We start from the raw sequence: 25641 nt of genomic DNA on the forward strand, positions 1-25641 counted from the left end.
GCGGAGCAGGTGCTTTTGGTGGGAGCAGCGTGCAGAGCCCCCCTGGCCACCCCTCGTCCTGGGAGCTGCAGGGACATGCTGATGGGAACCAGGAAGGGAGCCTGCCAGTCCCGCCAACCCTCCCCCATCCACTACCAGAAGAGGTCCTGGGCCACCCGACGCCACCCACACACCTCCCCCCAGCACCAGCAGGGGTCCTGGGCCAACCCCCGCAGCACCCAGGGTGCCCCTGGATCACCCCCCTCCCCCCGAGAGCACCCCAAGCCCCCTGGCCCAAGTTTTGGTTAGGGGTATATAGTAAAAGTCATGGACAGGTCATGAGCCGTGAATTTTTGTTTACTGCCTGTGATCTGTCCATGACTTTGCTTAACATAGCTGTGACTAAAAGGTTCTCTTACTCATGAGGGATGTCAAGTGTCTAAGCATAAATGATTGATTTTGCTCTTTGGCTCCATGGAACTATCCCTTGGGGCTGTACATAAGACTGGCCAGACTGGGTCAGAGACCAATGGTCCCTCCAGCCCAGTATCCTGTCATCTCACAGCGGCTGGGAAAGAACTGAGCAGGGCAGTTATCAGGTAACACATCCTGTCGCCCGGTGCCCGCCAGGATGCTCAGGGAGAAGAAGGCATGTGACAGGAGGAGAAATAGGTGGGCGGAACTTGAATGGGAGGGGGCAGGGAGAGACAAGGGGCGGGTGTAAGGGAGGAGGCGTGGCTACCCGGGGAGGGGCGGAGCCGGGCCGGGCGGTGTAGTCTGGAGCCGCCGGCTCGCTGCAGCCTGGGCAGGTTCCTCTGCACCGCGACCCGGCTGCCTGGGTGGCTCAGCGGCCTGATGGCGGCGGCGGCCGAGCGCACGGACGAGCTGGTGCGGGAGTATTTGCTGTTCCGCGGCTTCACCGGCGCCCTGAAGCAGTTGGATGCGGAGATCAAGGCGGACAGGGAGAAGGGCTTCCGGGTGAGGCCGCCTGGGCGGGGGCTGGGGGCGCTGGGGAGGGAATGGGGCCGGCGCCGGGGGGAGCAGATAGGAAGGAGGGAGTGGGGCTGGTGCCTGAGGGCAGGTAGGCGAGGACGGGACGTTAGCTCCTGAATGTGGGACGCCCAGCGTGCCCTCTTGGTTTGGTGTGAGGTTAAATGCTTTGTAATAAATAACAATGTCTTAGCCATGTACCCTCTGTGATGGGTGCAAGGTGTGGGTGTGTCAGGAGCAGCAGGGAATGCCAGTGAGGGGATGGGTGTCCCTGTGACCTACCACAAGGTGGGTTACATGAGTAATGGGTAGGCCAGACCCATGGCAGTTTGCTGCTACTGTGGGATTGTGGCATTTGGGGAATTTAGTGTTGGGAGATCCTTATCTATTTTAGAGTTTTTAGCATCCATCACTGCAGTGTGTGAGTACTTCCCTGAGATGCTAGAGATGTATAAATCAGTACAATGAGATCCCTAATGGACTTTGTAGAGTCTTCTACTCTTCTTCACTCCCTGGTAGAGGCTCTGTTTAGGGAGTAACTTCTTTTATCATAATGCTGATTTTAGTGGAAATGCTTCCTTAAAGAGGGATGACTGAAGGGGTGTTAACTTCACCTTGAATGGTTCCTTGAAATATGTGCTAATTACTTATGCCAAATTCTGTTCCAGTTGTGTATTTAGCAGTGACACTCTAAGGGTATGTCTTTTCTAGCAAAACCACGGCAGTGTTTTAACATGGCTGGGTAGTTGCGGCACCAGAAGTGGGAGAGACCACTCTCAGCGCTGTAAAAAAACCACCCCCACAAGGGAGTGGCTATCAGCGCTGGTGCACTGTCTACACTGCCACTTTACAGCGCTGAAACGTGCAGTACTTGGGGGTGTTTTTTCACACCCCTGAGCGAGAAAGTTGCAGTGCTGTAAAGTGGGAGTGTAGACAAGGCTTAAGGCTACATCTACACTAGCACTTCCGTCACTATAACTTATGTCACTCAGGGGTGTGAAAAAAACACTCCTCTGAATGACCTAAGTTACACCAACAAAAGCGCTGGTATGGACACACTATGTCAGCGGGAGACGCTCTCCCACCAACATAGCTATTGCTACTCGTTGGGAGTGGTTTAATTATGTCGATGGGAGAGCTCTGTCCTGTTGGCATAGAGTGGCTACATGGGAGATCTTACAGCGGCACAGCTACATTGGTAAGCAGTGCCACTGTAAGATTGCTAGTGTAGACATGACCTGAGTATGTTTCCCAGACCTGAAGAAGAGCTCTATGTAAGTGCAAAAGCTTTTGTCTGGCTTGGTCTATGCTAGCAAATTATGTTGATATAACTGTGCCACTCAGAGCTATGGAAAATCCACACTAAGTGACATATTGATAGCAACCTAACCCTGGTGTAGCCAGTGCTGTGTTGGGCTTCTCCCATCACCCTAGCTACTTGGGGGAGGTGGAGTTCCTACACCAATGAGAGAAACTCTCCCATTGGCATAGCATCTTCACTAAGCACTACAGAGGTGCAGCTGCAGCGCTGTAAGTGTAGACAAGCCCTCTCACACACAGAAGCTGGTCCAATAACAGGCGTTACCTCACCTATCTGTCTTTCTAGTCTCCTTAAAGAGGTGGGTCTTGCAATGTATCCTGAAGGTCACTGGATTCTAGATTAGTCTGACTTCCTTTGGAAGCTTATTCCTATAGCTTATTCGTCTCTTCTGAGAACACTTTATCTCCAGCTACTGTGTGGTTCAGCTGGGGTTTTGTAAACTCTGTTGTTCCAGAGAGAGGTAACTGTTTTAGCAGGTCACAGGTGGAAATATGGTTGCTTATGTACCTAGGTCCTGATCTTTTAAGGACTTTAAAGACCAAGGCTTTGTACTGCAACAGGAGTGAATTGGGAGCAAGCGGCGGGATCAGAGTCTGAACCTTGCAAGCCAGTGGTGCTCTGTCTCACTGAGGAGGTGGGCAGCCACATTTTGTCCATGGTGTGGCCTCTTTATTGTTGACATTAATTCCCGGACACAGTACAGTACAATAATCTAGACTGGAGGTGTCAGATTTATGGATTGCTGTGGCCAAAGCCTTGTTGGGCAGATAGGAGCCGAGTTTCCTAGAAAGCTGTAGATGTCCGCCTATATTGCAGTGCACTAACCCTTTGCAGAACGCAATATTCTTCTGTGACAGATGCTATAGAAATGCCGTTGTTATGATTATGATACTTGTATTGCAATTGGAAGACAAGCTGCGGTTCCCAATAAATGCTTTGTAATCTAGATAATTTGATTTGCATTCAGGTAATAAATATATGCCCCACTTTCTCCCCATCACTTTATCATCTGTTTGAGCTGACTGCTAACTAGCTCATAGCTTCATAGTGAGCTGTGGTTGGAGACGGTACTAATATGACAGGGGACATAAGATTGGAAGGGACCTCCTGAGTCACTGAGTCCAGCCACCTGCTATGCAAACCTTCCATGTAATCGAGATGGGCAGAAAGATCTGGAGGAGAATCAACAACTTTGACTTAAGCCATTCTTGTTCATGACGTTTTAACAAATTATATTATACGGACAGTTTGGAAGCTTTAAGCATTAGATAGACAATATAGATACTTATACAGAACTTATCTCTGAAAACACAGTATTGGATACAGTTTTACTGTGATCCGCAGGACTAAACATGCTCGGTTTCTGTGAATGCTAGTGAGTGTCTATCTTTGTTTGCCTGAGGCATAAGTGACACTGCAACCTTGTTCTAGGTCCTAAATCTAGATATTTTTATAGATGACCAACTTTCTCTGCAACCAACTGTATAGCCACGTATAATAAAGTTATTGAATAAAATTAAAACCTCCTGCAGTAGGTGAAATCCAAGCATAAGGACCCAGCAAGCAACTGTGATTGAAGTGTTACTGTCCAGCTGCTAAAAAAAAGTGCAAAAAGTAAAGTGATGATATCTGCTGGTGAAAAGTAAACAAGAATTTAAGCAGGTTCAGTTATTGTGTTTTTGTAACCAGCATAGAATCTTTCTTTTAATCTCATGTTGGCCATCAAAAATTAGCACACTGAAATCCTGGTCCTACATCATTGTTCCACACCATTCAAGTGTCAGAAGCAATTTAAAAGGGACTGTCAACATAAGGCTCCTATGTTGTAAACAAATGAGCTTCTGTGCCTATGTTGCTAATATGCTGTCAGTGGTCCCCAAACTTTTTCCGTTGCGCCCCACCCCTTACCAGTAATGCGATCTATCCGAGGCTGGAAGCAGAGCCGAGGTCTGGGCTAGAGGCCCAGGCTGGGGCCGGAGCAGAGCTGGGGACAGCGGGGCTGGGTGGTGCTCCCTCCGAGCTCCCTGAATATTCCTCTGCGATCCCCCCAGGTGGACGTGCCCCACAGCTAGGGAACCTTTGTGCTAGGTGATTTAAAAGTGAAAGAAGGTTAAAAATATAGTTTACTTGATACGATGCTTTTCGTTCACCTTTTGCATTTTCCTTGTCTTGGATAAATAAAGTTAGTTTCATTTTCAGGTTTTTGTATTTGTATTTCAAACTATAGGGCAATATTTTTGTTTAAAAACATTATCAATGAAATTTTGAAAAGTGTGGAAACATTTCTGATGGCCATAGGTTTTAGAAAAGCATGTGTTTACAAAATTTGAACTTTGTCCCAAAGATTGGCAGTATTCCTTTTACCCCCTCTGCAATTGAAAGATACTGTCGAGGGGAGAATGTTACTATAGAATTGAAAACATTTATCTGTTTACTGGCTTAAATAGCTAATGCAAAAAATGCTTTGATTCCAACCGTACTTTTGTAGTTAAACCTCAAGCATCAAGCTGTGTATCTATTCTTGTGTAAGTGGAACTGTCACATGACTGAAACTAACAAACAGACTTTTTTGGTTCCCCATTTCCTTCATCAGGTGGATAAAATAGTGGAACAGCTGCAGCAGTTTGTTCAGACTTATGATCTGGCTGCCCTTCGGGATTACTGGAATTATCTCGACCGGCGCCTTTTCAGTCGTTTGGAGGATGTATACCGGCCTACGGTGAACAAGCTGAAAACCAGTTTATTCCGCTACTACCTCGTCTACACTGTTCAGGTACTTATTAGTCCATTTGTTTTCAAGATTCTGCTTAAACAGTGTTCATGCAAATAAAAAGAGTAATTACCATATTTGACCTGATAACTCAGAGGCCCTGGTGTTTTGGCTCTAGGTGTGGAGGGGTTGAGTGAGGTCAGTAACGAGACAGTCAATGTGCAGAAGGGTTGGTTTTATTAATTACAAGCATCTCTGTGGCACCTATCACTGTAGTATCTGGGTGCTTTTTTCATGGATTTAGGTTACAAGTGATGCTTCCCCTGTGACTCCATTTGACAACACCAGGAACTTTACATCACTTGCTCATGAGGAACCTTGTCAGTAGGCTAATTGGATGATGAGAGGGCGGGGGATGTCAGAACCATCAACAAAGTCTTCAGGAGACCTGTTCTCTCCCACTCCAATCCCCTGCTCTGGACACATGTTATGGCACCATCCTTCTGGTGAAAGAGCACTGGATGGGATTCTCTTTGGGTTCTATCAATTGTAGGTATAGGTATTGAGTAACTTGGGACATGCCCTTCCTTGCCCTAGGGGCTTAAGCCGTTAGACCTTGTCTAAACACACAAGCTGCACTGGTTTAACTCAAATCAATTTAATTAAATGGGTGTAAACCCAACCATGTATAGGCAAGACCTTAGTGATTGTAACAAAGGAGATCTGATTCAGTGCATTTTTTTTAGTGTATAGATTTGGGATTCTTTAGACATGATAGTTTCCATTTTGTTTGTGTTAACTTGAGTTGCCTTTCCACTGCTCCATTTGATGGTGTGACTGGTGTATGGTTTTGCTCTCTGTTCTGAGCTCAGGGTAACTATATTTTGGATTTCTTGTAGTAGAAGTCACTGAAGTCACATTTTGCTTCATATGTTTCAGACAAACCGGAACGACAAGGCACAGGAGTTCTTTCTCAAGCAAGCCTCAGAACTCCAGAACCAAGTGGAGTGGAAGGATTGGTTTGTTTTGCCCTTCCTCCCCACCCCAGATTCAAACCCTGCCTTTGCCACATATTTCTCACGACAGTGGGCAGACACATTCATCGTATCTCTGCACAACTTTCTTAGCGTCTTATTTCAGTGCATGCATATCCTTTTAGTTTCAGAAGAATACTTGCCGTTTTGTAGCTAAGTTTCGTACCCCCTCAACTGGGTAAAAGTGATGTTCTGCTTATTACAGCAACACTGCCAAGAATCTAATGGTATAGAATTCTTTAAATGCTGCCTTAAGACAGTTGCTAAGATTGGAGGCTCAAAAATAAATCCATATCTTTGGTGATCATCAATGGATGTTGGAGAGATAATTGATAGTTCATTAAACAAAATGATTTTATATTGAAGACTAGTGTTATACTTACAGGGCCAAACTTGGCCCTCGCATAAGTAACTCCCAGTTAGTCAGAGCTGAGTTTAGCCCAGTGTTAGTGGCTGGGGGTGTAGTGACCACAGAATTATTGTGAGATGCAGGTTTTGTTCTTGAGCCCTTTCCCTCATTTTCTGGACTAGCAGAGGTTGGCATTGCTGCAAGGTGATTCATGATGGCTCATTGGGAGGATGTACAACCCTCTGCTCATGTGACTTTGGTTTTTTTGGGGAGTTCCATCCACTCTTTTTCCAGTGTGAAGAAGACTGTCATGTCATCAGGCTGAGGGCAGTTTTACACGGAAGGAAAAAAATGATAGTTGAGATGTTACATGATTGTTCTTGTAAGTCACCTTCCAATTTGTATATTAACAGTTTTCAGAGTTGTAGCCGTGTTAGTCTGTATCAGCAAAAAGAACGAAGAGTACTTGTGGCACCTTAGAGACTAACTAGGAGTACTTGTGGCACCTGTGAGTAACAGTAGGGGAAACAAATTCCTATTTCCCCATGCTAAGTTTCCCCCCTACTGTTACTCATACCTTCTTGTCAATTGTTGGAAATGGGCCATCCTGATTATCACTACAAAATTTTTTTTCTCCTGTTGATAATAGCCCACCTTAACTGATTACTCTTGTTATAGTTAGTATGGCAACATCCATTTTTTTCATGTCCTCTGTGTGTATATATATCTTCCTACTGTATTTTCCACTACATGCATCCAATGAAGTGGGTTTTAGCCCACGAAAGCTTATGCTCAAATAAATTTGTTAGTCTCTAAGGTGCCACAAGTACTCCTGTTCTTTTTATATTAACAGTGTGTCTCTTTGCATAACAGTTCTGTGGGGGGGATGGAGAAGAGGCTGCAGGACTGAGGAGTTCTATTAAAAACGACCATCATTTTAAGACTATTCCAAGCAAATATCCACATTTAAATCAAGACCATCTTTGGTTTTGGAAAACAGCTCTTTATACTGTTCCAGGAGACACCCTCAGTCTGGAAAGAGACCACTGAAACTCCTACAAGATGTTAGGGTCTGTGTGCATGGGATTAAGATCCTGAACAAATGAATAGATGTACAAAGAGTTGGTCTTTGCCCATAACAAAACTAGAATTGCCTATTGGATTTTGGTCTAGGCACAGCCTCGCTATATTGTCTGGAAAAACTAAGCATCATGGGAGAGAAAGTAAACACAGTTCACAAGCTACAATCCCAATCCCCCTTCATAGAGCGATGAGAAGGCTTGCCTTGTGCCAGAGTTGGAAGAGCTGGCTTCTTTTTCTAGCTCTGCCATACACTTGTTTGAGTGAGTGAAAGTCACTTAACCTCAGTGGCTCTCCATTTCCCATCAAGAAATGGGAATAATAATACTATTACTTTGCATAGGTTTTGTGAGATTAATTCTTTAGTTTTTTTAAAAACACTTGCAGATCCCCAGACGGAGAAGTACGTTTTGCAGAAGTACAAAGTAGGTGTAGTTGAATAGGCCACAAGCCCATTAACAATCCATGATTTTAGCCATGCCCCTAGCTATCCATGTTTGCTCTAAGGACTAGCACACTTGCTCTGTCTACCACTTGCCTATCAGGCAAAACCCACACGAGTTCTGTGCATTAACTTATGTGGAAATGTCTTGGCTAAATAGGATGTGCAAATACTGTTGTCTTGGGTTTCTCTTTAACCTTCCTTACCTGTCCCAGTAATCTTGAACTTTGATGCCGAATGTCAGAGGAGCGCTCTCGTACAGGAAGAAAATGATATTTTGCGTCAAAAGGTCAGAGGGGTGTGTGTGTGTGTGTGTGTGTGTGTGTGTGTGTATTGTATTTAACAGGATGCCAAAATCAGATACTTAAATGTATTATTTTGAGGTGGGTTAATGGACTCTTGCTACTTTTGTTCTACCATTGCTTCAGTTTAACTTTGCTTCTTGTTGACAAGATTCTGGCTTTCAAAAGATTTATTCAGGCTTTGTCTATCTGAGAAAGTTGCACCAGTTTTACTTTTTTTGAAAAAATTAGTTTTGTTAAACCATTGCAAGCCCTTATGTGAGTACTGTTGTTTTGGCTTAAGAATGTCTTATTTTGGGTTAGCTTAAACCTGGTCCCCGTCAATTTAAGCAAAACTGAAGTAAGTGTCCACATAGCCTTTTGCACCAGTTCCACTAAACTGGTTTAGAATCACACCTTAAGTTAAACCTTTCTTGTGTTGCAAGATTTTAGTGTAGTCTAGTTCCCCAAATGTGCTAAATAAAATTAGTTTTTAAAGGAACACTGTCTAGGAGTTTAAGCTCCAAACTTTACCCTCTGCCTCACAAAAGCTTTATGATCAGATGTTCCACTTCCTGATATGCATATCCTGTTCTACTGGAAGCTGATCTACTGTATTGTTTGCTTGTCCTAAGATTCCGAAGGATGCCAAACATTGTCGTTTTTGACACTGCTGTTTATCTGCCATTCCTGGGGAAAGGAAGGCCTGTGACTATGCACAGTACAAGGGCTGAAAACCTTTACTGTTAGGAATTTATGAAGATGGCTAGTGCATGTGCAGGGAGTAATAGAGGTGTTTTTCCAATTTGATATCTTAAAATTCATACTATCTTGCACTTTTTTTGTCAGCCAAACTGAAGCTGTCTTTTATCCTTGCCATGTTACTTGGCTTTGTTTGTAGATTGAAGTAGTGTCAACTTTCAAATTGTACTTAGTAAAACCATACTCCTTCCCCCCCCCTTCTTTCTGGCTTGGGATATTCAAATTAGAAAGGGGACAGCTTTAAATTTTTTTTTTTTTTTTTTTTTAAGATTTAATTTGCATTTTTTGTGAATAAATGGCAGCTTTCTTTTGAAATCTATGGGGAGCAAGAAGTGAATCTGGATCACTCTGATTTCACTGTCCAAGCTGAGCGACATATGATAAGTGAACAGTATGATAAGAAAACTAGACTCCTAAGATCCCTTCATTTTCAGTCACTTAGGATGTTACTAATAGGTGAGAAATTAAATATGATTCTTATCGATGTCCCTCTTATACCTGAAAAACCAGAAGCTTCGTGAAGTACTGGCTCACTCTAGCTAGTTTGCTTTCATAATTCTTGCTGGCAGAGGGGAAAGTGACACTAGAACAGCTGCTTGTGGAGAAAAGTGAGGGGTTTTAGCAGGCAGTGATTTCATGCACACAAACCATTGATTGTTCTCTGCTGCTCTGAATAATTATTCAACATTGAGCCAGTCAGAACAACTCCACTTTTTTTCACAACCTACTAGAGTTGTTGGACTAGCGCTGCTGGGCTAAGAAATGGCACATGGTGTTGATGTTGCTTGTCATTGACATGGAGGGGAATCCAGTGAAACTTAAACTAACTCCGCTCTGTTCCCTTGTTGTAGCTCTTTGCCTTGCAGGCTGAGACCTACCGAATGAAGAAAGAGGAGCTGCAGCAGGAGGAGGAGGAGTCAGTTGTCCACCACAGACTGCCTGCTTATGTGTCCAACATGGATCGACTGGGGGACTGTGAGCTGTGAGTGTGTCGCTAGGGTCAGGCAGCTGCAGGGGATGACAGCCTCTTAAACTTTTGTTTGTGCTTTGGTGCTGTGATGAGAGCCCTTTCCCTCCTTTCTGCACCTAGCATGTGGAATGATGAGATTTCATATAGAATCCCGCTTGGATAGGATTTCATCTCTCCGAAATGAATTGTGTGAAGCAATGGATTGTCTCTCCTGTTCTTCCCTTTTGGTGGGGGCCCATTATCCTGTGTCCCTGTCAGAGCTCTGATATTCCCATGCCAGCAGCCATTCTGCCCTTAAATTATAAAAATGACTTTTCTATAGTCATGGTCCAAAACCACATCTTACCTCAGTGAGGTATGTTGTTTTGGACCATGACTGTAGTCTCTGAGGGGCGGAGTTCCTGCCTCACATCTACGTATCTTGCTAGCTGGGGACACCCTTTGGCACCTGCCTATAATATGAATGCTGTTCCTAAGTGACTTAGGTTGCTGTTGAGCAAGAAGTAGTGGTTTGTTTGTTTTTTTTCCTCCTTCTCATAACACAAGAACTAGGGGTGACCCAATGAAATTAATAGGCAGCAGGTTTAAAACAAAAGGACTTATTTCTTCACACAATGCACAGTCAAACTGTGGAATTCCTTGCCAGAGGATGTTGTGAAGGCCAAGACTATAACAGGATTCAAAAAAGAACTAGATAAGGTGATTGAGGATAGATCCATCAATGGCTAATAGCCAAGATGGGCAGGGATGTTGTCCCTAGCCTCTGTTGCCAGAAGCTGGGAATGGGCTTCAGAGGATGGATCGCTTGATCATTACCTGTTCTGTTCATTCCCTCTGAAGCGCCTGGCATTGGCCACAGTTAGAAGACTGGATCCTGGGCTAGATGGACCTTTAGTGTGACCCAATATAGCTGTTCTTGTGTTCTTAAGACACTTCCCTGCTGCAAGGGGGTGACCTTACAGTTCTCGCAGCACTTGTTCACGTGAGCAAAAGGCTCTCTTCTGAGCTGCATAGTGACACTCAGAACCACCAGACCAATCAGCTGGCTCCAGAAATGCTATTTTAAAGTGTGTGCCTGTTGGCCAGTCTGAAACCAGTGAGCCCTAGTGGAGATTATGGCTATGCAAATGATGATGCAAGATTGTCTAGCTGGCTGGCGTGTATTGAATTAAACTTTTTTTTTTTTTTTTTTTTTTTTTGTGAGGCCGAGTCTTCAAACTTGAATTCAGTTTGCATGTTTACATTTTACAAGATTCTCCTAGGAACATGAATTTGGCTATGAGAGCTATTTATTAATATTATTGGTGAAGTCAGTTGGAATTGGGGGTGCTCAGCACTGCTGGGAAGGCCCACTGACGTCTCGCATTGGGAATCCAAGATTAGTGGGCACTTCTGAAAACTTTAGCCTTAGTGTTTTCAAGAGTCTCTCTTAAGTACCTGATTGGAATCTTCTTAAAGGTTTTCCCAACCCTGAAAACACCTCCGTAAAAGCCTGACATGGGCACAGTGCCTCCCAGGGTCTTTGAAAGGCAGCTTTAGTTTGTTGGCTGAATTCTGAATGAATTCCCCTGGGCTGAGAGTGTTGACACTGTGAGTGTTTGTTTTGTTTTTGTTTTTAAAACCTGATTTTAGCAGAGGGTGGTTCAGTCACTGGGGAATTAATCTCTGTGTTTTGGAAACTAGAAGCAATGCAGTCTCCACTCCTTGGTTATTAGATCTCTGTCCAGGTTGGTGCTCTGGTTACACCCCTTTCAGGTGTCTCTTATTTTTATTTTTTTAAACCAGTGATATGACACGCAGCCAGAGGAGCACCGCACACTCCCTTCAATCCCGAGGGGGCTTCCTATCCTCCCTGCTCTCTCAGGGTAAGAAGGGCCCTTCTAGATCAGCTCTGACAACTGGAGTCTCCCCAACGCAGGCTGGTGGGATATTGTTAGGGAAGAAAGAACCATCAAACCATCAGGTAATTTTCCAGTGGGTTCATTGTAAGATGATGCTTGAATAGCCAAGGAGCTAACCTGTGCCACGTCTGCTATTGGCTTATCCTTGAACCTGGAAAACGCCTCCTACTATCTACCGTCTTGTTCTCATCTGGATCCCAGGACTGAATGGCAGTCATTCTAGTGCTGCAAAATACCAGCTGCTCTAGTCTGAGAGCAGCTGGAATTTTGCCTTCCGTTTTGCTTTTTGTTCAAAGGTCTGGCACAGGTATTAACAGGGCTCAGGTTTTACAGATCTTCTCTTTGCCTTCCAGAGCACCAAAGGAAAGGAGGTGGCAACAGGCTGCAAGGATGTAAAGAGTCACTTCACTGGGCTGACAGCAAGTGAGCCTAGCTCAGTACCGCAGCGTCAGAGGCGTCTGCAGGATCATGGGAAGGAAAGAAAGGAGCTTTTATCAAAAGTAACTTCCCAGGTATTTGGAGATATCGCAGGTGGTCTTGGCATTGTACTGTTGTACAGTGCAGTAGAACTTAGTAAGGCAGATGCACGTTTTTTGTAAAATCCCTAGCCTGATATTCTAATGCTGCTCAGCTGTATGAAAGGTCAGTTATTCTCGCTAATCGGTTACTCTTTTCCCATTCTTAGAGTATTTCTGCAGATTCCTAGCAGAATAGAGGAGGGATCTGGGTGTAAAGCAGGAGTTAGAAGAGTGGTCTCTCCTGTCTCCCCCCTCTTCCCCTGTCCCCACCATCTTCAGTGGGCCCCAGCTCTGCATCTTCAAATGCATGATGTTTAGTTCTGATCGCACTTCATCAGCAGTGATACCTAGTGATAAGACCTCAGTACAAGCTGGTGACCAGCTGTCAGCCAGAATTAAAATCCCTATCTTTAAAAAGTGGTGCTGTCCCAGAGAAGCTAGCAGCTCTGATTCCAGTGACAACTCTTTCTTCACTGTAACAGCCTGGGCTGTGGAGAACAGTTTGACGGGTTTTCCTGGGCAGAAATGCAGAGGCTTGAGGCCTTACCTGTAAGAGCAGCAAAGAGTCCTGTGGCATCTTATAGACTAACAGACGTATTGGAGCATGAGCTTTTGTGGGTGAATGCCCACTTCGTCGGATGCATGCAAAGCTCATGCTCCAATACGTCTGTTAGTCTATAAGGTGCCACAGGACTCTTTGCTGCTTTTACAGATCCAGACTAACACGGCTACCCCTCTGATACTTACTTGTAAGAGTTAGCAACATCTCTTGTATAGAAGAGCGGATTTGCTGTGGGTAGGCAGGTTGCAAAACAGGAGCCACTCAGTGAAAAGCTACATTTTAGGTTTTAGAAAACCTGTAGGTCAGTAGTGCCACATAAAACAGCCTTGTGTTATTGGTGCAAACCCTACAGTAAAAGGGACATGACAGCAGCTTCTTGTATTTGCTTATCTCTGAGACCCTGACTTGAGGGCCCTTATGAAGACATGGTAGGGACAGCAGTGCTTATCAGTCCTTCCAGGTGGCACTTGATTGGGTGAGGTGGCACTGCCAGATCATCCAGATTACTATGTGAACCTGGCAGTACTGGGTGCACCTCCGCTGGCTTCTCAACAAGTTTTCTCTGGCCTTCCTATTTTCCCTGGCTTTGTTTAGCTGGTTGCTTTAGGTATAATGTGTTCTTGACACGCTTGGGTAAAAAGGAAAGGTGATGCTGTGTTTTTTCACAGGCGTTCAGCAGTGTATCCTTCCAAGCTAACTAACATGAACAAGGGTGACGTTCTGAGGCTTCTGTTTCACAAGCTCTTTGCAACCACATGACTGCAGATGGGATTTGATTCTCTCCTGTTGCCCAAAGCAGGCCAATAGTATAAATGCAAAAAAAAATCCCCAATTACACTTTTGAATATCTTGACCTCTCCAGATAATGCTGTAACAAGATGCTGTCTCCAGGTATCTCAGCTCTTCTGCTTTCCATCTCTTGTCATGAGAGGAGGGATGGTCTTGTGGGACTCTGGATACCTTTTGTTCAGTTCCTGACTGCCACAGACGTCTTGTGTGAATATAGGTGGATTATTTAATCACCATGTTTCCATTTCCTGTCGGTAAAATGGGCATAATATTCTTTCTCCTTCCCTCTCTCGATCTTGTCAACTTAGATTATAGGTTCTTTGGCTTTAAGTGTTTGAATTGTGCCCATGTGTTCCCATCGTGTAGCTGGAATCTTGATTAGAACCTGCATACAATAATGAATCCAAATATAACAATGATCTGGATAACTAATAAAAACTGAGCCGGGTAGAACTGGGCATGAAGAGGAACATGAGGTGACATATCTACATTGGTGTTTAAAACCTTCACAAACTTGTCTGGTTAATCTGCAACTTTGATAGGCTTTCACTAGAAAAATATCAGTTTAAAACTAGAACTCCAAACCCTTTTTGTAAAGCTCCCTGACATGCCGTGTGAGATGCTCTTTTCTCAAGGGAAGTTGTAGAAAAGCACCAGAGGCACATGCTGTGACTATAATAATGCTATTCTCTCCAAAAGAACCTTCTAGTTCTTGCAAAAGGATTTTAGCCACTGACCAGCAACTGTGCTTCTAGTAGTGCAGCTCCTTGGTTCTCTAGTTTGTCAGGATGGATGTGAGTCGCTTAACACAGTACTGCTGCCTGGCTATACTTTATATAGGCTTCTTTCCCTGCTTTAGGGGCAGAGTGTGGAGAAAAAGACTGAGACTGGTGCTACAGAGGCAGAAACCTCACCTGAGCTGCATATTGAGCAATCGGAAACCCTCACAAAAGCTTCCGCATTCAGCACAGAGGCTGGAGGTGTCAGACAGGAGCAGCCGTTCATTGTCCTGAGCCAGGAAGAATACGGAGAGCACCACTCATCCATCATGCACTGCAGGTAGTGGGGGCACTTTTCATGCAGTGGAGGTGTGATAGGATCATCAGCTCCTTGGGAGGGGGTATAGGAGCTACTCCAAGGTAGCATTTTGAGGTGGCTGGCATAGTGTCAGTGCCTCTGTTCCTGGGGAATGCCAGTGATGCACAGGAGAATTAAATCCCATGGGAAAGCAGGAGGGTGTCATTAAAGGGCATTACGCTTTGAAATTCTGTCCACATTCTTGTACTGCACCTGGTATCTCGGCACCTTCATTTAAATTGGTGCAGGTCGCTCTAGCAAAGGAAGACTGTTGAACTGTGTTTAGAGGGAGGCATATCTAACCATGGGCGTAGGAAGGAGAATGCTCGTTGATGTTTTCTTCTGTGCATAGGGTGGATTGCTCTGGGCGGAGGGTGGCCAGCTTGGACGTAGACGGGGTCATCAAGGTGTGGTCTTTTAACCCCATGATGCAGACCAAAGCTTCGTCTATTTCCAAATCTCCGCTGCTCTCTTTAGAATGGGCAACCAAACGGGACAGGCTGGTGAGTAGCATATCTACTTGTGTACTACAGAGTTGCTACTGATGCCTAACAAATAGGGGTTATGCATCCACGGACATGTTCTGTATGGTATCCATGCTAACTGAACTTAAAATAAAATCAGGATAACGTCACATGTCAACATGGACATGTAGGAACAAAGAATGTAGCCAAACCTACAGGATTGGGGACTCTGTCCTTGGAAGCAGTGACTTTGAAAAAGATTTGGGGCTTGTGGTCTATTCAGCTGAATGCGACCTCTGAGTGTAACACTGTGACCAAAAGGGCTAATGCGATCCTGCAGTGCATAGACGGGAATCTCAAGTAGGAATAAAGAGGTTGTTCTACCTCTGTATCTGGCACTGGTGTAACCACAGCTGGAATATTGTGTCCCATTCTGGTGCTGACAATTCAAGAAGGATGTTGATAAATTGGAGGGGACTCAGAGAAGAGCCACGAAAATTATAGGAATCTTAGAAAACATGCCTTATAGTGATAGATTGTGGTCTTTGTTAAGCTAAATAGACTCAAAGAGAAGGTTAAAGGGTAACTTGTAGGTACTTAAGGACTGTAATCGGGAGTGGGAGGGATATTTAATAATGGGCTCTTCAATGTAGCAGTGAAAGGTATATTATGAACCAATTCAGACTAGAAATATGGTGTACATTTTTAATGCTGAGAATAATTAACAATTGGAGGAATTTACCAAGGTGAATTCTCCATCACTGACAGTTTTTAAATCCAGATTGGATGTTCTCCTAAAAGATCTGCTCTAGGAATTATTTTGGGGCAGTTCTCTGGCCTGAGTTATATAGGAGGTCAGAGGAGATGATCACAAATGTCCCTTCTGTTCTTGGAATCTATGATAGTGGAAGGGAGTTGTAAATTTAGGGGATGAAGATCAGAAACCTCTAGGAGCTGAAACAGAGGGGAGGGTGGGAGTATATCTGGAACAACTGAGCAGAAATTCAATGCTGCCTGCTTTAGTAGGTGGACCAAAGGACTGGAAGTTGGGGTGCCTGCTCCTGTTTCCTGACTTGCTGTGTGGCCTTGGCCAATTCAGTTATCCACTTTCCAGAGTTGGGTGGATAACAGCTTTCTCACAGGGACGCTAAAGCTTATTTAATTTTCATTAAATGGTTGGAGACTTTCAGAAGAAAGGCCCTGTGGAAGTGAAGAGCACTACTCCTTATCCTACTGGATAATAGGACAAGGCTTAATTTCTGTGCAGTCCATTTACCTGAATAACTTTTATTATCTGTGATTCTATGGGACACAGTAATGGGATTTTATATCATCCCGGTTGGGAAATGGTCCTGTGACAGAGAAAAGTTTGTTCTTATTAAAGAGTGGCTAATGTCTCACGGCTAGGTCTGAAATGCTACCCAAACAGCAGAACTAGCTTTAATTGGGCGTTTCACTTCCCTTGTTCTTACTGAGACTTTTCATGCAAATGCAATCTTTCTTGCTTAGAAGTCTCTACTGCTTATTCCTTAACTCATTCTGTTGGCTCCATGACCTTTTCCCTCAACACCAGATCTCTATTCTTAATCTGACACCATTTCTTCTTCCTCCCCAAGCTCCACCCTGCAATGTATATCCTGCTTCTGGAAGATGACTTGTTCCTCCCCAGGGTCCTAACCTAGTCCTGTTTCCTAAGTGGCCATAAACTTACCCCTCTCACTGACACCACGCTTTAGGGGCTTTCTAAGAGTAAACTCCCTTGGACTATAGCCAGTCCCCTGTGGACATCCACAAGGGGATAGGATACTTTCTGATGGATTGATATGTAGTCAGAAGTGAATGTTCTAAAGAGAAGACTTCCCATGTGGTGTGGTGGCTCAGGGACAGAGCCATCATCCTCCCTTCCTTACTTTCTCTTTCTTTCCCTCATGCTTGATTTCAAGCTGTTGCTGGGCAGCGGGGTTGGGACAGTTCGTCTCTATGATACCGAAGCCAAGAAGAATCTCTGTGAAATTAACATTGATGAAGACATGCCCAGGTAATCCTGAAAATCTCTTGCATTCCTCAGTGTGTGGAAGAGTAGATGGGCTTTCAAAGTTTTTCCTGCATTCGTATGACTCTGTTACCCAGCCCCTGTTTCCGAAGGCAGTCTCTGTCTGGTCCTGTGTGAAACAACTGCCTTGTGTAACAGGAATTGTTGATGATGATTGATTGCACACTACTTCTTGATAGCAACCTGCTTCTAGTCCTCTGTAGAGTTTTTTCCAGGATGCTTATTAAGTCTGAGTCATCACATAGATGCTTGCCGAGAAGATGGACACAGCATTGAAGTGACAAATCAACTCTGCATGTGGTCTAGTCTAGCAGCAGACAAGCAGGACACTTATTGTAATCCAAAGTGTGTTAGTGGGCTTTAATATCCCTAAACTGAGAAGTCTGACCTCTTTTGTGCTTCTTTTAATTAGTCCAGTATGAATTTCCTTTAACTAGTACTAACCCTGGTGGCCACCCCATTCTGCCATGACTAATTATGTTCTTTATGCACAACATCAAGTTCTGTCCCAACACGGAAATAACCCCCTCCTCCAGTGGGTGAGCAGATGCTGCTGAAGGCACGCTAATGTGTGTGCGTTCTGGCTAGCAGCACCAAACCCCCTCAGCACAGATTGTTTTTGTTAGCAGCAAGAATTGTCTTGGGTTGGGGGCGTGGTGTGGTTGCCATGTCAGGTAGTCATGAGACACATAAGTCCTAACCCTGCATGGCCACCTGCTGCTGCTCTGAAGGCCTTGCCAAAGCAGCCTTTCTGGGGGGGATTTCTATCTGGGTGAGGGAGAGAGCTAGGAAAGGTGCCCACTCCAGGCTCCCTCTCTGGGTTTCTTATCCAGAGGAACCAAGCTGACTGTGGGTGCTGTGTATTTCAGGATCCTCTCACTTGCGTGCAGCCCAAGTGGTGCCTCCTTTGTCTGTTCCGCTGCAGCGCCAAGCCTGATCACCCAGCTGGACCTTGCAGCTGCTGATACTGGAGGGAGAGGCATGAACCAAGTTCCAGGGAAGCTGCTTCTGTGGGACACTAAAACCATGAAGCAGCAGGTATTGTCTTGTGTCTTCACTCTTTGAATCTGCTCACTAAGAACAAGGAAGTGTTTTTTCTCCTAGCCCCCTCTTTAATTAGCAATCTCACTTTCCTCCACTTCCCAAATAAAACCACAACTGGGTGGGTAACCAGGCTTATTTTTGAGGGTTCCTTCAGAATACCCCAGCCCCTTGTTTTCTTCTTTTCCCCAGCCCTTGCGAGGGTTTATATGGTTGAATGTTGCTTTCTCCAGCCTCCATTGTCCCAGTCTGAGGTATAATTAGCAGAGTCAGGTTGCTCCTGCCACCCCCTGTGCTGCCTGGTTAGCATGTGAGGGACATGTTCAAGATTCACATTCTCCACTTAGCACTGGTGCTGCGGTAGCTCAGCAAACCACAGTCTTGTGAACGCTCAGTGCCACAGCCTTGGCTGGTTGTGTTGGTTGTCAGGCTGAACATAAAGGGATCAACATACAACACATTATTCCTTTTATTTCTAAAGTGCCTGTAGCATCTGGATGCTTTTATTGACGTATTTGTGTAAGGGAAGCTTCCCAGAGGGGATATAGCTCTCCTGGCTTGTCTGCTTCCTAGCTTTTTATATGGAAGGGTAAGACTCAAAGGGGAGTCATGGGCCCTGTCATCCTGCCCCAATGACCAGTCTGAGCAGGCTATGCTCAGACTCTGTCTAATAACTGGCAGAAGTTGGTTCCACCGTCTTGGAGCCCATGACCAAGAAAGCTCTGACTCAGAACCAACTGTTCAGCTTGGCTGTCAACTAACATGTCCTGACGAAATGCAGCTACCATCCTGGGGTGCAGTTAGAGGTGGTCATGGGGTGCAAAGGTAGGGTGGAAGTGAGGGAGTGGGATACCAGATTGTGGAGGGAGGGCTGTCACTCTGAAGTCTGGCTAAACAAACTTGATATGTGGGTGGTATCTGCCCCATGGAAGAGGTTTGTAAGGACATAAGCACAGAGTGAAATCCACTAATGGTGACTTTATCTTTTAGCTCCAGTTTTCTCTTGAACCAGAGCCCATTGCCACAAACTGCACAGCCTTTAACCACAATGGCAACCTGTTGGTCACTGGAGCAGCAGATGGAATAATTCGTCTCTTTGGTAAGCAGGGGTCTCAGATGACAACTTTCTCCAGCCTTTCCTAGCTGAACTGTCCCCAGAGTACTCCTCAGCACGATGAGGTACACGTGGGTAGTGTCATGACTAAAGGCAGATGTGGCAGCCCCTTGTCTGGGAGCTATTGTTCAGGGCAAGCATGATTTATTGGAACCGGTTTTTAGTAGGGGAAGTTGGATGCTTCTTGAAATGTCGTAGAATCCTTCTCCTTCCCCTCCTGCCCCTAAGAACAGGAGGAAGCTCAGTTTAATCTCTCATCTGGAGAGTGGCACTTCAAGCAGTGCAGTTACCCCTAACACAGCAACAAAATCACATTGGTGTGAGCCCAGGCTCTGGAGTAGGGCATGACCATCTGGTCCAAAGATGAGGACTGCCAGCTGAGCTGTTCTCTCCCCTTCCCGTCAGCTGTTCCCAGCTCATTCTCTCTGTATGCTTTACCTGTGAATGTACTCCCCCACCCTGCTCAGTGTTCTGTCCTCTGTCAGCATTGGACTTGCACTTGCCTTGCAAAGCCTTCAGACTGATGTGCTGAGAGACCATGCTAATGCTGGGCAGAAATGGGGATCCTAGAGTGACTGAAATGACCGTTTAAAAGGACCGAGTGCCATTGTCTTCTGAACGCACTGTGGCCTCTCTGAGGGAGGTCACTTGTTCTCTGGCTCAGTGTGGCCCTGCATCAGGCCGTTGGCATGCACAATCTTCCTTCCCTGTCCAAATGAGTTTGGAGGTTAAAAAGGAAGGCAAAATTGCATCTGATGCTCTCAAGTGCCCTTGATCTAGTGACAAATTTGTGTGGACTGCCAGGTGGGCTGTTATGGTAGGCTGCAGCCTTCTCCACAGCTTTCCTCATTGCGCCTCACTCCTCCACAAGAGGTAGTTCTACCTTTCTACGTGTTCCACTTCCCCTCCACGCTCCAGGGCAGAACCTTCCTCTAGCTGAAGGGAGGCATTTAAGACCACTACGTTCTGTGCTAAACCTAGTGTCTTCCCGCTTAAGAAGATTGCTGGGAAAAATGCTATCCTGTTTTCTTAAATAACGCTCTGTGGGGTGGTCTGTCCTGGCATGTTGTACTGCTGGATGGGATTGCCCAGAGAAGCCATTGGGCTGCCATTGGCCGCCTCTCCCTTCATCTAGTGATGCTCTGAGCAATGGGTGTACACTCTGTAAAGCCAGAAGAAGTGTGCTTGGATACAGGGCTTTGTGGATAATAGAAGAACAATACATGTGAGGGATCCTGGAGGTGGGGTGGGTAGAAGGGAAATTGGCATGGCTGGAGAATGGGGGACTGCATGGTGGGCAGAGGGAAGGCACAAGACACCCTGCCTTCAGTTTTAAGAGCCCTTTCTCTGTTTCCCACCTCTGTGCATAGTGACTGTTCAGTGATTGCTCTCCCCTCAGATATGCAGCAGCATGAGTGTGCTCTGAGCTGGACGGCACATGATGGGGAGGTCTACTCTGTCGAATTCAGCTATGATGAAAACACAGTTTACAGCATAGGAGAAGATGGGAAGGTAGGCTCTGCGCGATCTCACAGCGAGGAGAAGGTAGCAAGATCCTAGACTAGTGTGGTAGTGACATGTTCTCCCTGCTCATCAGCTGTGTTGTCTTTGCACTGTGTGCTGTTCCTTCCTGCACAGCTAGAGTGGACAGGCTCTGTATTGTGTATTGACAATTCCATCCCTTGGGCCATTTCTCTATCTTGGCAGGCAGGCCAATCCACAAGGGAGAAGGAGGTTCGGGGGGGGGTGTGTGTGCGGAGGACGCTTACCTCTGTTGCACACTGGGAGCAGTTCCTGGTGGGTGCAAGCGCTGTGATGCAAGTATTGTAATAAGGAGGTAGTGATGATTGGTTTGAGGAGGGAGCAGTTGATCAACTGGAGAGAAGAGGTGGATGAAGAGTTGTTCACCCCACTGTGTATTGAATGCATGCAGTGTGCCAGGCGCTGTAAAGAAGTATAACACAGCCCTTGCCCCAAGGATCTTAAAATCTGATTTCAGTATTTTCCTACACTAAACCTGAATGTCTTCCCCAGCGTGGAGAACTCCTATTCCCCCCGCAAGCCCCCCCCCTTGGAATACTCCTTTAATTGAGACTGGGTCAATGATGGACAAGCGCTGATGCCTGTCACTTGTGCTGCTGAGACAACCAACCAAACCCCATCTTCCTTTCAGTGTATATGTTAAATGTCCAAGCAAGTCAGGTGACTCTTGGGATGGCTAACCCCGGGGAGGCCCGAAGCTGGGAAGTCGCTTAGTCGCTGTATTTGGATTTATGAGACTAAAGATATTGGCTGCCCAGGCCTAAGGTTTCATCATAAACTGAGTGCGTCCAACCATTATTTAAAGCCACTAATAACCATAAATAGAGGCCAGCAACAGTCTGGACTATAGAACAGCAATGGCTAGTTTAACCTAAAACTAAGAGAAAATGGACCATGCCTCAAACTCAGGCCTGAAGCAGCATTCTCCTGCCCGAGAACCTTCATCAAGATAAGCCTTGTAACATGCCCTGAAGGGCGACGCATTGGCGGGGTGCCTGACCGATGCGGAGCGAGTTCCAGAGCCAGGGGTCCTCTGCAGAGAGCACCCTGTATAATGGAGGGCTCCACTTAGAGCATCTGCTTGGATCTCCGTTGTGGCAGCACGGCCCGGGGGAGAGGCAGGTTCCAGTGATGGCAATAACCTATTGAGACAACTTACCCTAGGGATGGGATGGATTCCCCATCACTTGGGTGTCGTTTTACAAGATTGGCTCCAGCTCAGCCAAAAATTAGGGGCTTGATAAATGGATGACTAGGTCAGATTCTATGGGCTGTGTTATGCAGATCAGATTAGATCATAATGTTTCTTTCTGGTCTTAAACTCTATTAATATTACTGAACTCTGTGATACCTCTAGCATGAATCTATTTCACTGGAGACATTTATCCCCTCTTTTGCTGTCCTAGTTTATTCAGTGGAATATTCACAAAAGTGGCTCAAAAGTGTCTGAGTACGTCCTTCCCATGGATGCCACGGGCCCCTTCGTTCTCTCAGGGTACAGTGGGTATAAGCAAGTCCAGGTCCCGCGAGGAAGGCTTTTTGCTTTTGATGCTGAGGGAAACTACATGCTGACCTGTTCCTCCACTGGGGGCATCATCTACAAGGTAAGGGTATGAAAAACAATGGGGGTTGTTGGAACTGATACAAACAAGCTTCCTTATCCAGAGGCTGGAATTGCAGCCTTTTGCAAGAATTTTAGTGCTTTGAGCCAGTAAAGGACCACCACCAACTTGTAGCTCAGGCTGGGCTCGCTGGTGAGTCTGATGTTGTGGTGCATACACACTAGCAGTGGTGCACAGCAGGTAGATTGTTTTGTTACAAAAGCCCCATTTGAAGCAGTTTTCCTTTCTGTAAATGCCTAGGAAGAATCCGATCTGTGTTGGCTGGGATACAGACTTCTACAGGCCCAGGGTAGCTTAGTGCCAAAGTCACAACCAAAGTTGCATTTTGCTTGTTAATTTTGCCCCTTTGCACTACCTGATCTGATGTGTTCTGTGCAAGCTTTTGCTGGATCTGGTATGAATTTTCTTTTACTGGGTGCCTCTTTAAATTGCGATAAGGAAGAAAAATGACCTTTTCCCTCCTCCACATATCTGCTACCTAAAGCCCAAACTTGTCCCTAACACAACTGAAGGCCCTAGGCCTATTGGGGCTCCTAGGTTATGTCAGGCTTTAGATTCCCATTTGAGCATGCTGCTTCTGCTGCAGAAACCTGCTTTAATAAGTTCTTGTGATCTGTCTTCCCAACCCCTGTTGCAGCTGAACAGCGACGAGAAGATCCTGGAGAGCTGCCTCTCCCTGGGAGGACACAGAGCCCCAGTGGTCACCGTGGACTGGTGCACAGCCATGGATTGTGGGACCTGCCTCACTGCCTCAATGGACGGGAAGATCAAACTAACAACCTTACTTGCTCAGAAATCTTAAACTGAGCAGCACTGATAGGAAAGAACCAGATGTGTTATGAAATCCAGTGTTAACCGTAGAGGAACAAACTACATGGAAGAGAAGAAGGCGAATTACCTGGACCAAAACTTTTTTTTACGAACAGCAAACCACTGCAGATAGGAACCTGTTAAGCTACGGGAACAGTGGCTGCACTGAAGAACTGACGCTCTTAAGATGACCTGTTTTGGCAGCTGCGGAGCCTCAAGCACCATTTGACTCTAAGTGGTTGGGGTAGGGCAGGTGGAGGTTACATGCAAATGTAAGCTGAATGCTGAATTGCATTTTAACACAACGGCTCCAGCTGAAAATACCTGCCTGAAACTCAGTGTTCTGTATGTAATCTTTTTCTTAAAATAAACTGTTCCCTTGCATTTGACTTTGTACTTATTGCTGCAATAGATTCATATTGTGATGTTGCACTCCATATGTTTTATGGAAATATGCTTATGAGTATGAATATGATATAACTGGAATATGTTTTATGCAAAAGGTCTCTTGTAAGGTATCAAAACAAAGGTTATAACCTACTGAATATATTCCTCCTATTTGTATGTATGTATCATTCTTGTATCTGAAGCTAGAAATATGAAGTGTAACTGAGGTCCTATTGTAATTATGCAACGTGTGGGCCAGTAATGGTGGCTTAGAATCTTGATGGCACTCATTGACTAGGGCAATTGGTTGTGAAAGGGTTTATTTACGAAGCAGGTCCTTGAGGAATCAATTCTGAAGCACTTAGAGGAGAGGAAAGTGATAAGGAACAGTCGGCATGGATTCATCAAGGGCAAGTCATGCCTGACTAACCCAATTGCCTTCTATGATGAGATAACTGGCACTGTGGATGAGGGGAAAGCAGTGGATGTGTTATTCCTTGACTTTAGCAAAGCTTTGGATACAGTCTCCCACAGTCTTCTTGCCAGCAAGTTAAAGAAGTATGGGCTGGATGAATGGACTATAAGGTGGATAGAAAGCTGGCTAGTTCGTCAGGCTCAACAGGTAGCGATCAATGGCTCCATGTCTAGTTGGCAGCCGGTATCAAGCGAAGTGCCCCAAGGGTCGGTCCTGTGGCCGGTTTTGTTCAATATCTTCACTAATGATTTGGAGGATGGTTTGGATTGCACCCTCAGCAAATTTGCAGATGACACTAAACTGGGAGGAGTGGCAGATATGCTGGAGGGTAGGGCTAGCATACAGAGGGATCTAGACAAATTTAGAGGATTGGGCCAAAAGAAATCTGATGAGGTTCAACAAGGACAAGTGCAGAGTCCTGCACTTAGGACGGAAGAATCCCATGCACTGCTACAGACTACGGACCGAATGGCTAGGCAGCAGTTCTGCAGAAAAGGACCTGGGGATTACAATGGACGAGAAGCTGGATATGAGTCGACAGTGTGCCCTTGTTGCCAAGAAGACTAACGGCATTTTGGGCCGTATAAGTAGGGGCATTGCCAGCAGATCAAGGGACGTGATCATTCCCCTCTATTCGACATAGGTGAGGCCTCATCTGGAATACTGTGTTCAGTTTTGGGCCCCACGCTACAAGAAGGATGTGGAAAAATTGGAAAGAGTCCAGCGGAGGGCAACAAAAATGATTAGGGGACTGGAGCACATGACTCATGAAGAGAGGCTGAGGGAACTGGGATTGTTTAGTCTGCAGAAGAGAAGAATGAGGGGGGATTTGATAGTTGCTTTCAACTATCTGAAAGGGGGTTCCAAAGAGGATGGAGCTTGGCTGTTCTCAGTGGTGGCAGATACAGAACAAGGAGTAATAGTCCCAAGTTGCAGTGAGGGAGGTATAGGTTGGATATTAGGAAAAACTTTTTCACTAGGAGGGTGGTGAATCACTGGTATGGGTTACCTAGGGAGGTGTAATCTCCTTCCTTAGAGGTTTTTAAGGCCCGGCTTGACAAAGCCCTGGCTGGGGTGATTTAGTTGGGGATTGGTCCTGCTTTGAGCAGGGGGTTGAACTAGATGACCTCCTGAGGTCCCTTCCAACCCTAATATTCTATGATTTACCTGCAAGCCTTGTGTACATGTTGGCCAGCCCGTGGATGATGATGAATGAGGTCTCACAGGACATGATACTGGAATCCATCTTAAATCTGGTACTTTTCCATTTAGAAGGAGGGGTGGGGACCCAGAGAGACAAAAGATTCCTACCTTGTGCCAAAGCTATAAAAGGGGTGTAACAAGAAAGTGGGGGCTTCCAGTCTTGAG

General features: G+C 45.6%; 1 protein-coding gene across 1 annotated transcript; it reads left to right on the plus strand.

Annotated features, from left to right (window-relative positions):
- Positions 1-734: 734 nt before the first annotated feature.
- On the plus strand, positions 735-23795 carry WDR91 (WD repeat domain 91). Its single transcript, XM_034773904.1, has 15 exons — positions 735-957; positions 4884-5063; positions 5940-6147; positions 8112-8194; positions 9800-9930; positions 11704-11881; positions 12173-12331; positions 14548-14747; positions 15118-15268; positions 17173-17267; positions 18152-18320; positions 19314-19422; positions 20837-20949; positions 22386-22583; positions 23239-23795. The coding sequence occupies exons 1-15, from the start codon at positions 835-837 to the stop codon at positions 23401-23403; spliced, it is 2262 nt and encodes a 753-aa protein (XP_034629795.1). The 5' UTR covers positions 735-834; the 3' UTR covers positions 23404-23795.
- The last annotated feature ends 1846 nt before the right edge of the window (positions 23796-25641 follow it).

This window comes from Trachemys scripta, chromosome 1, assembly GCF_013100865.1.
Source record: "Trachemys scripta elegans isolate TJP31775 chromosome 1, CAS_Tse_1.0, whole genome shotgun sequence".
NCBI lineage: Eukaryota > Metazoa > Chordata > Testudines > Emydidae > Trachemys > Trachemys scripta.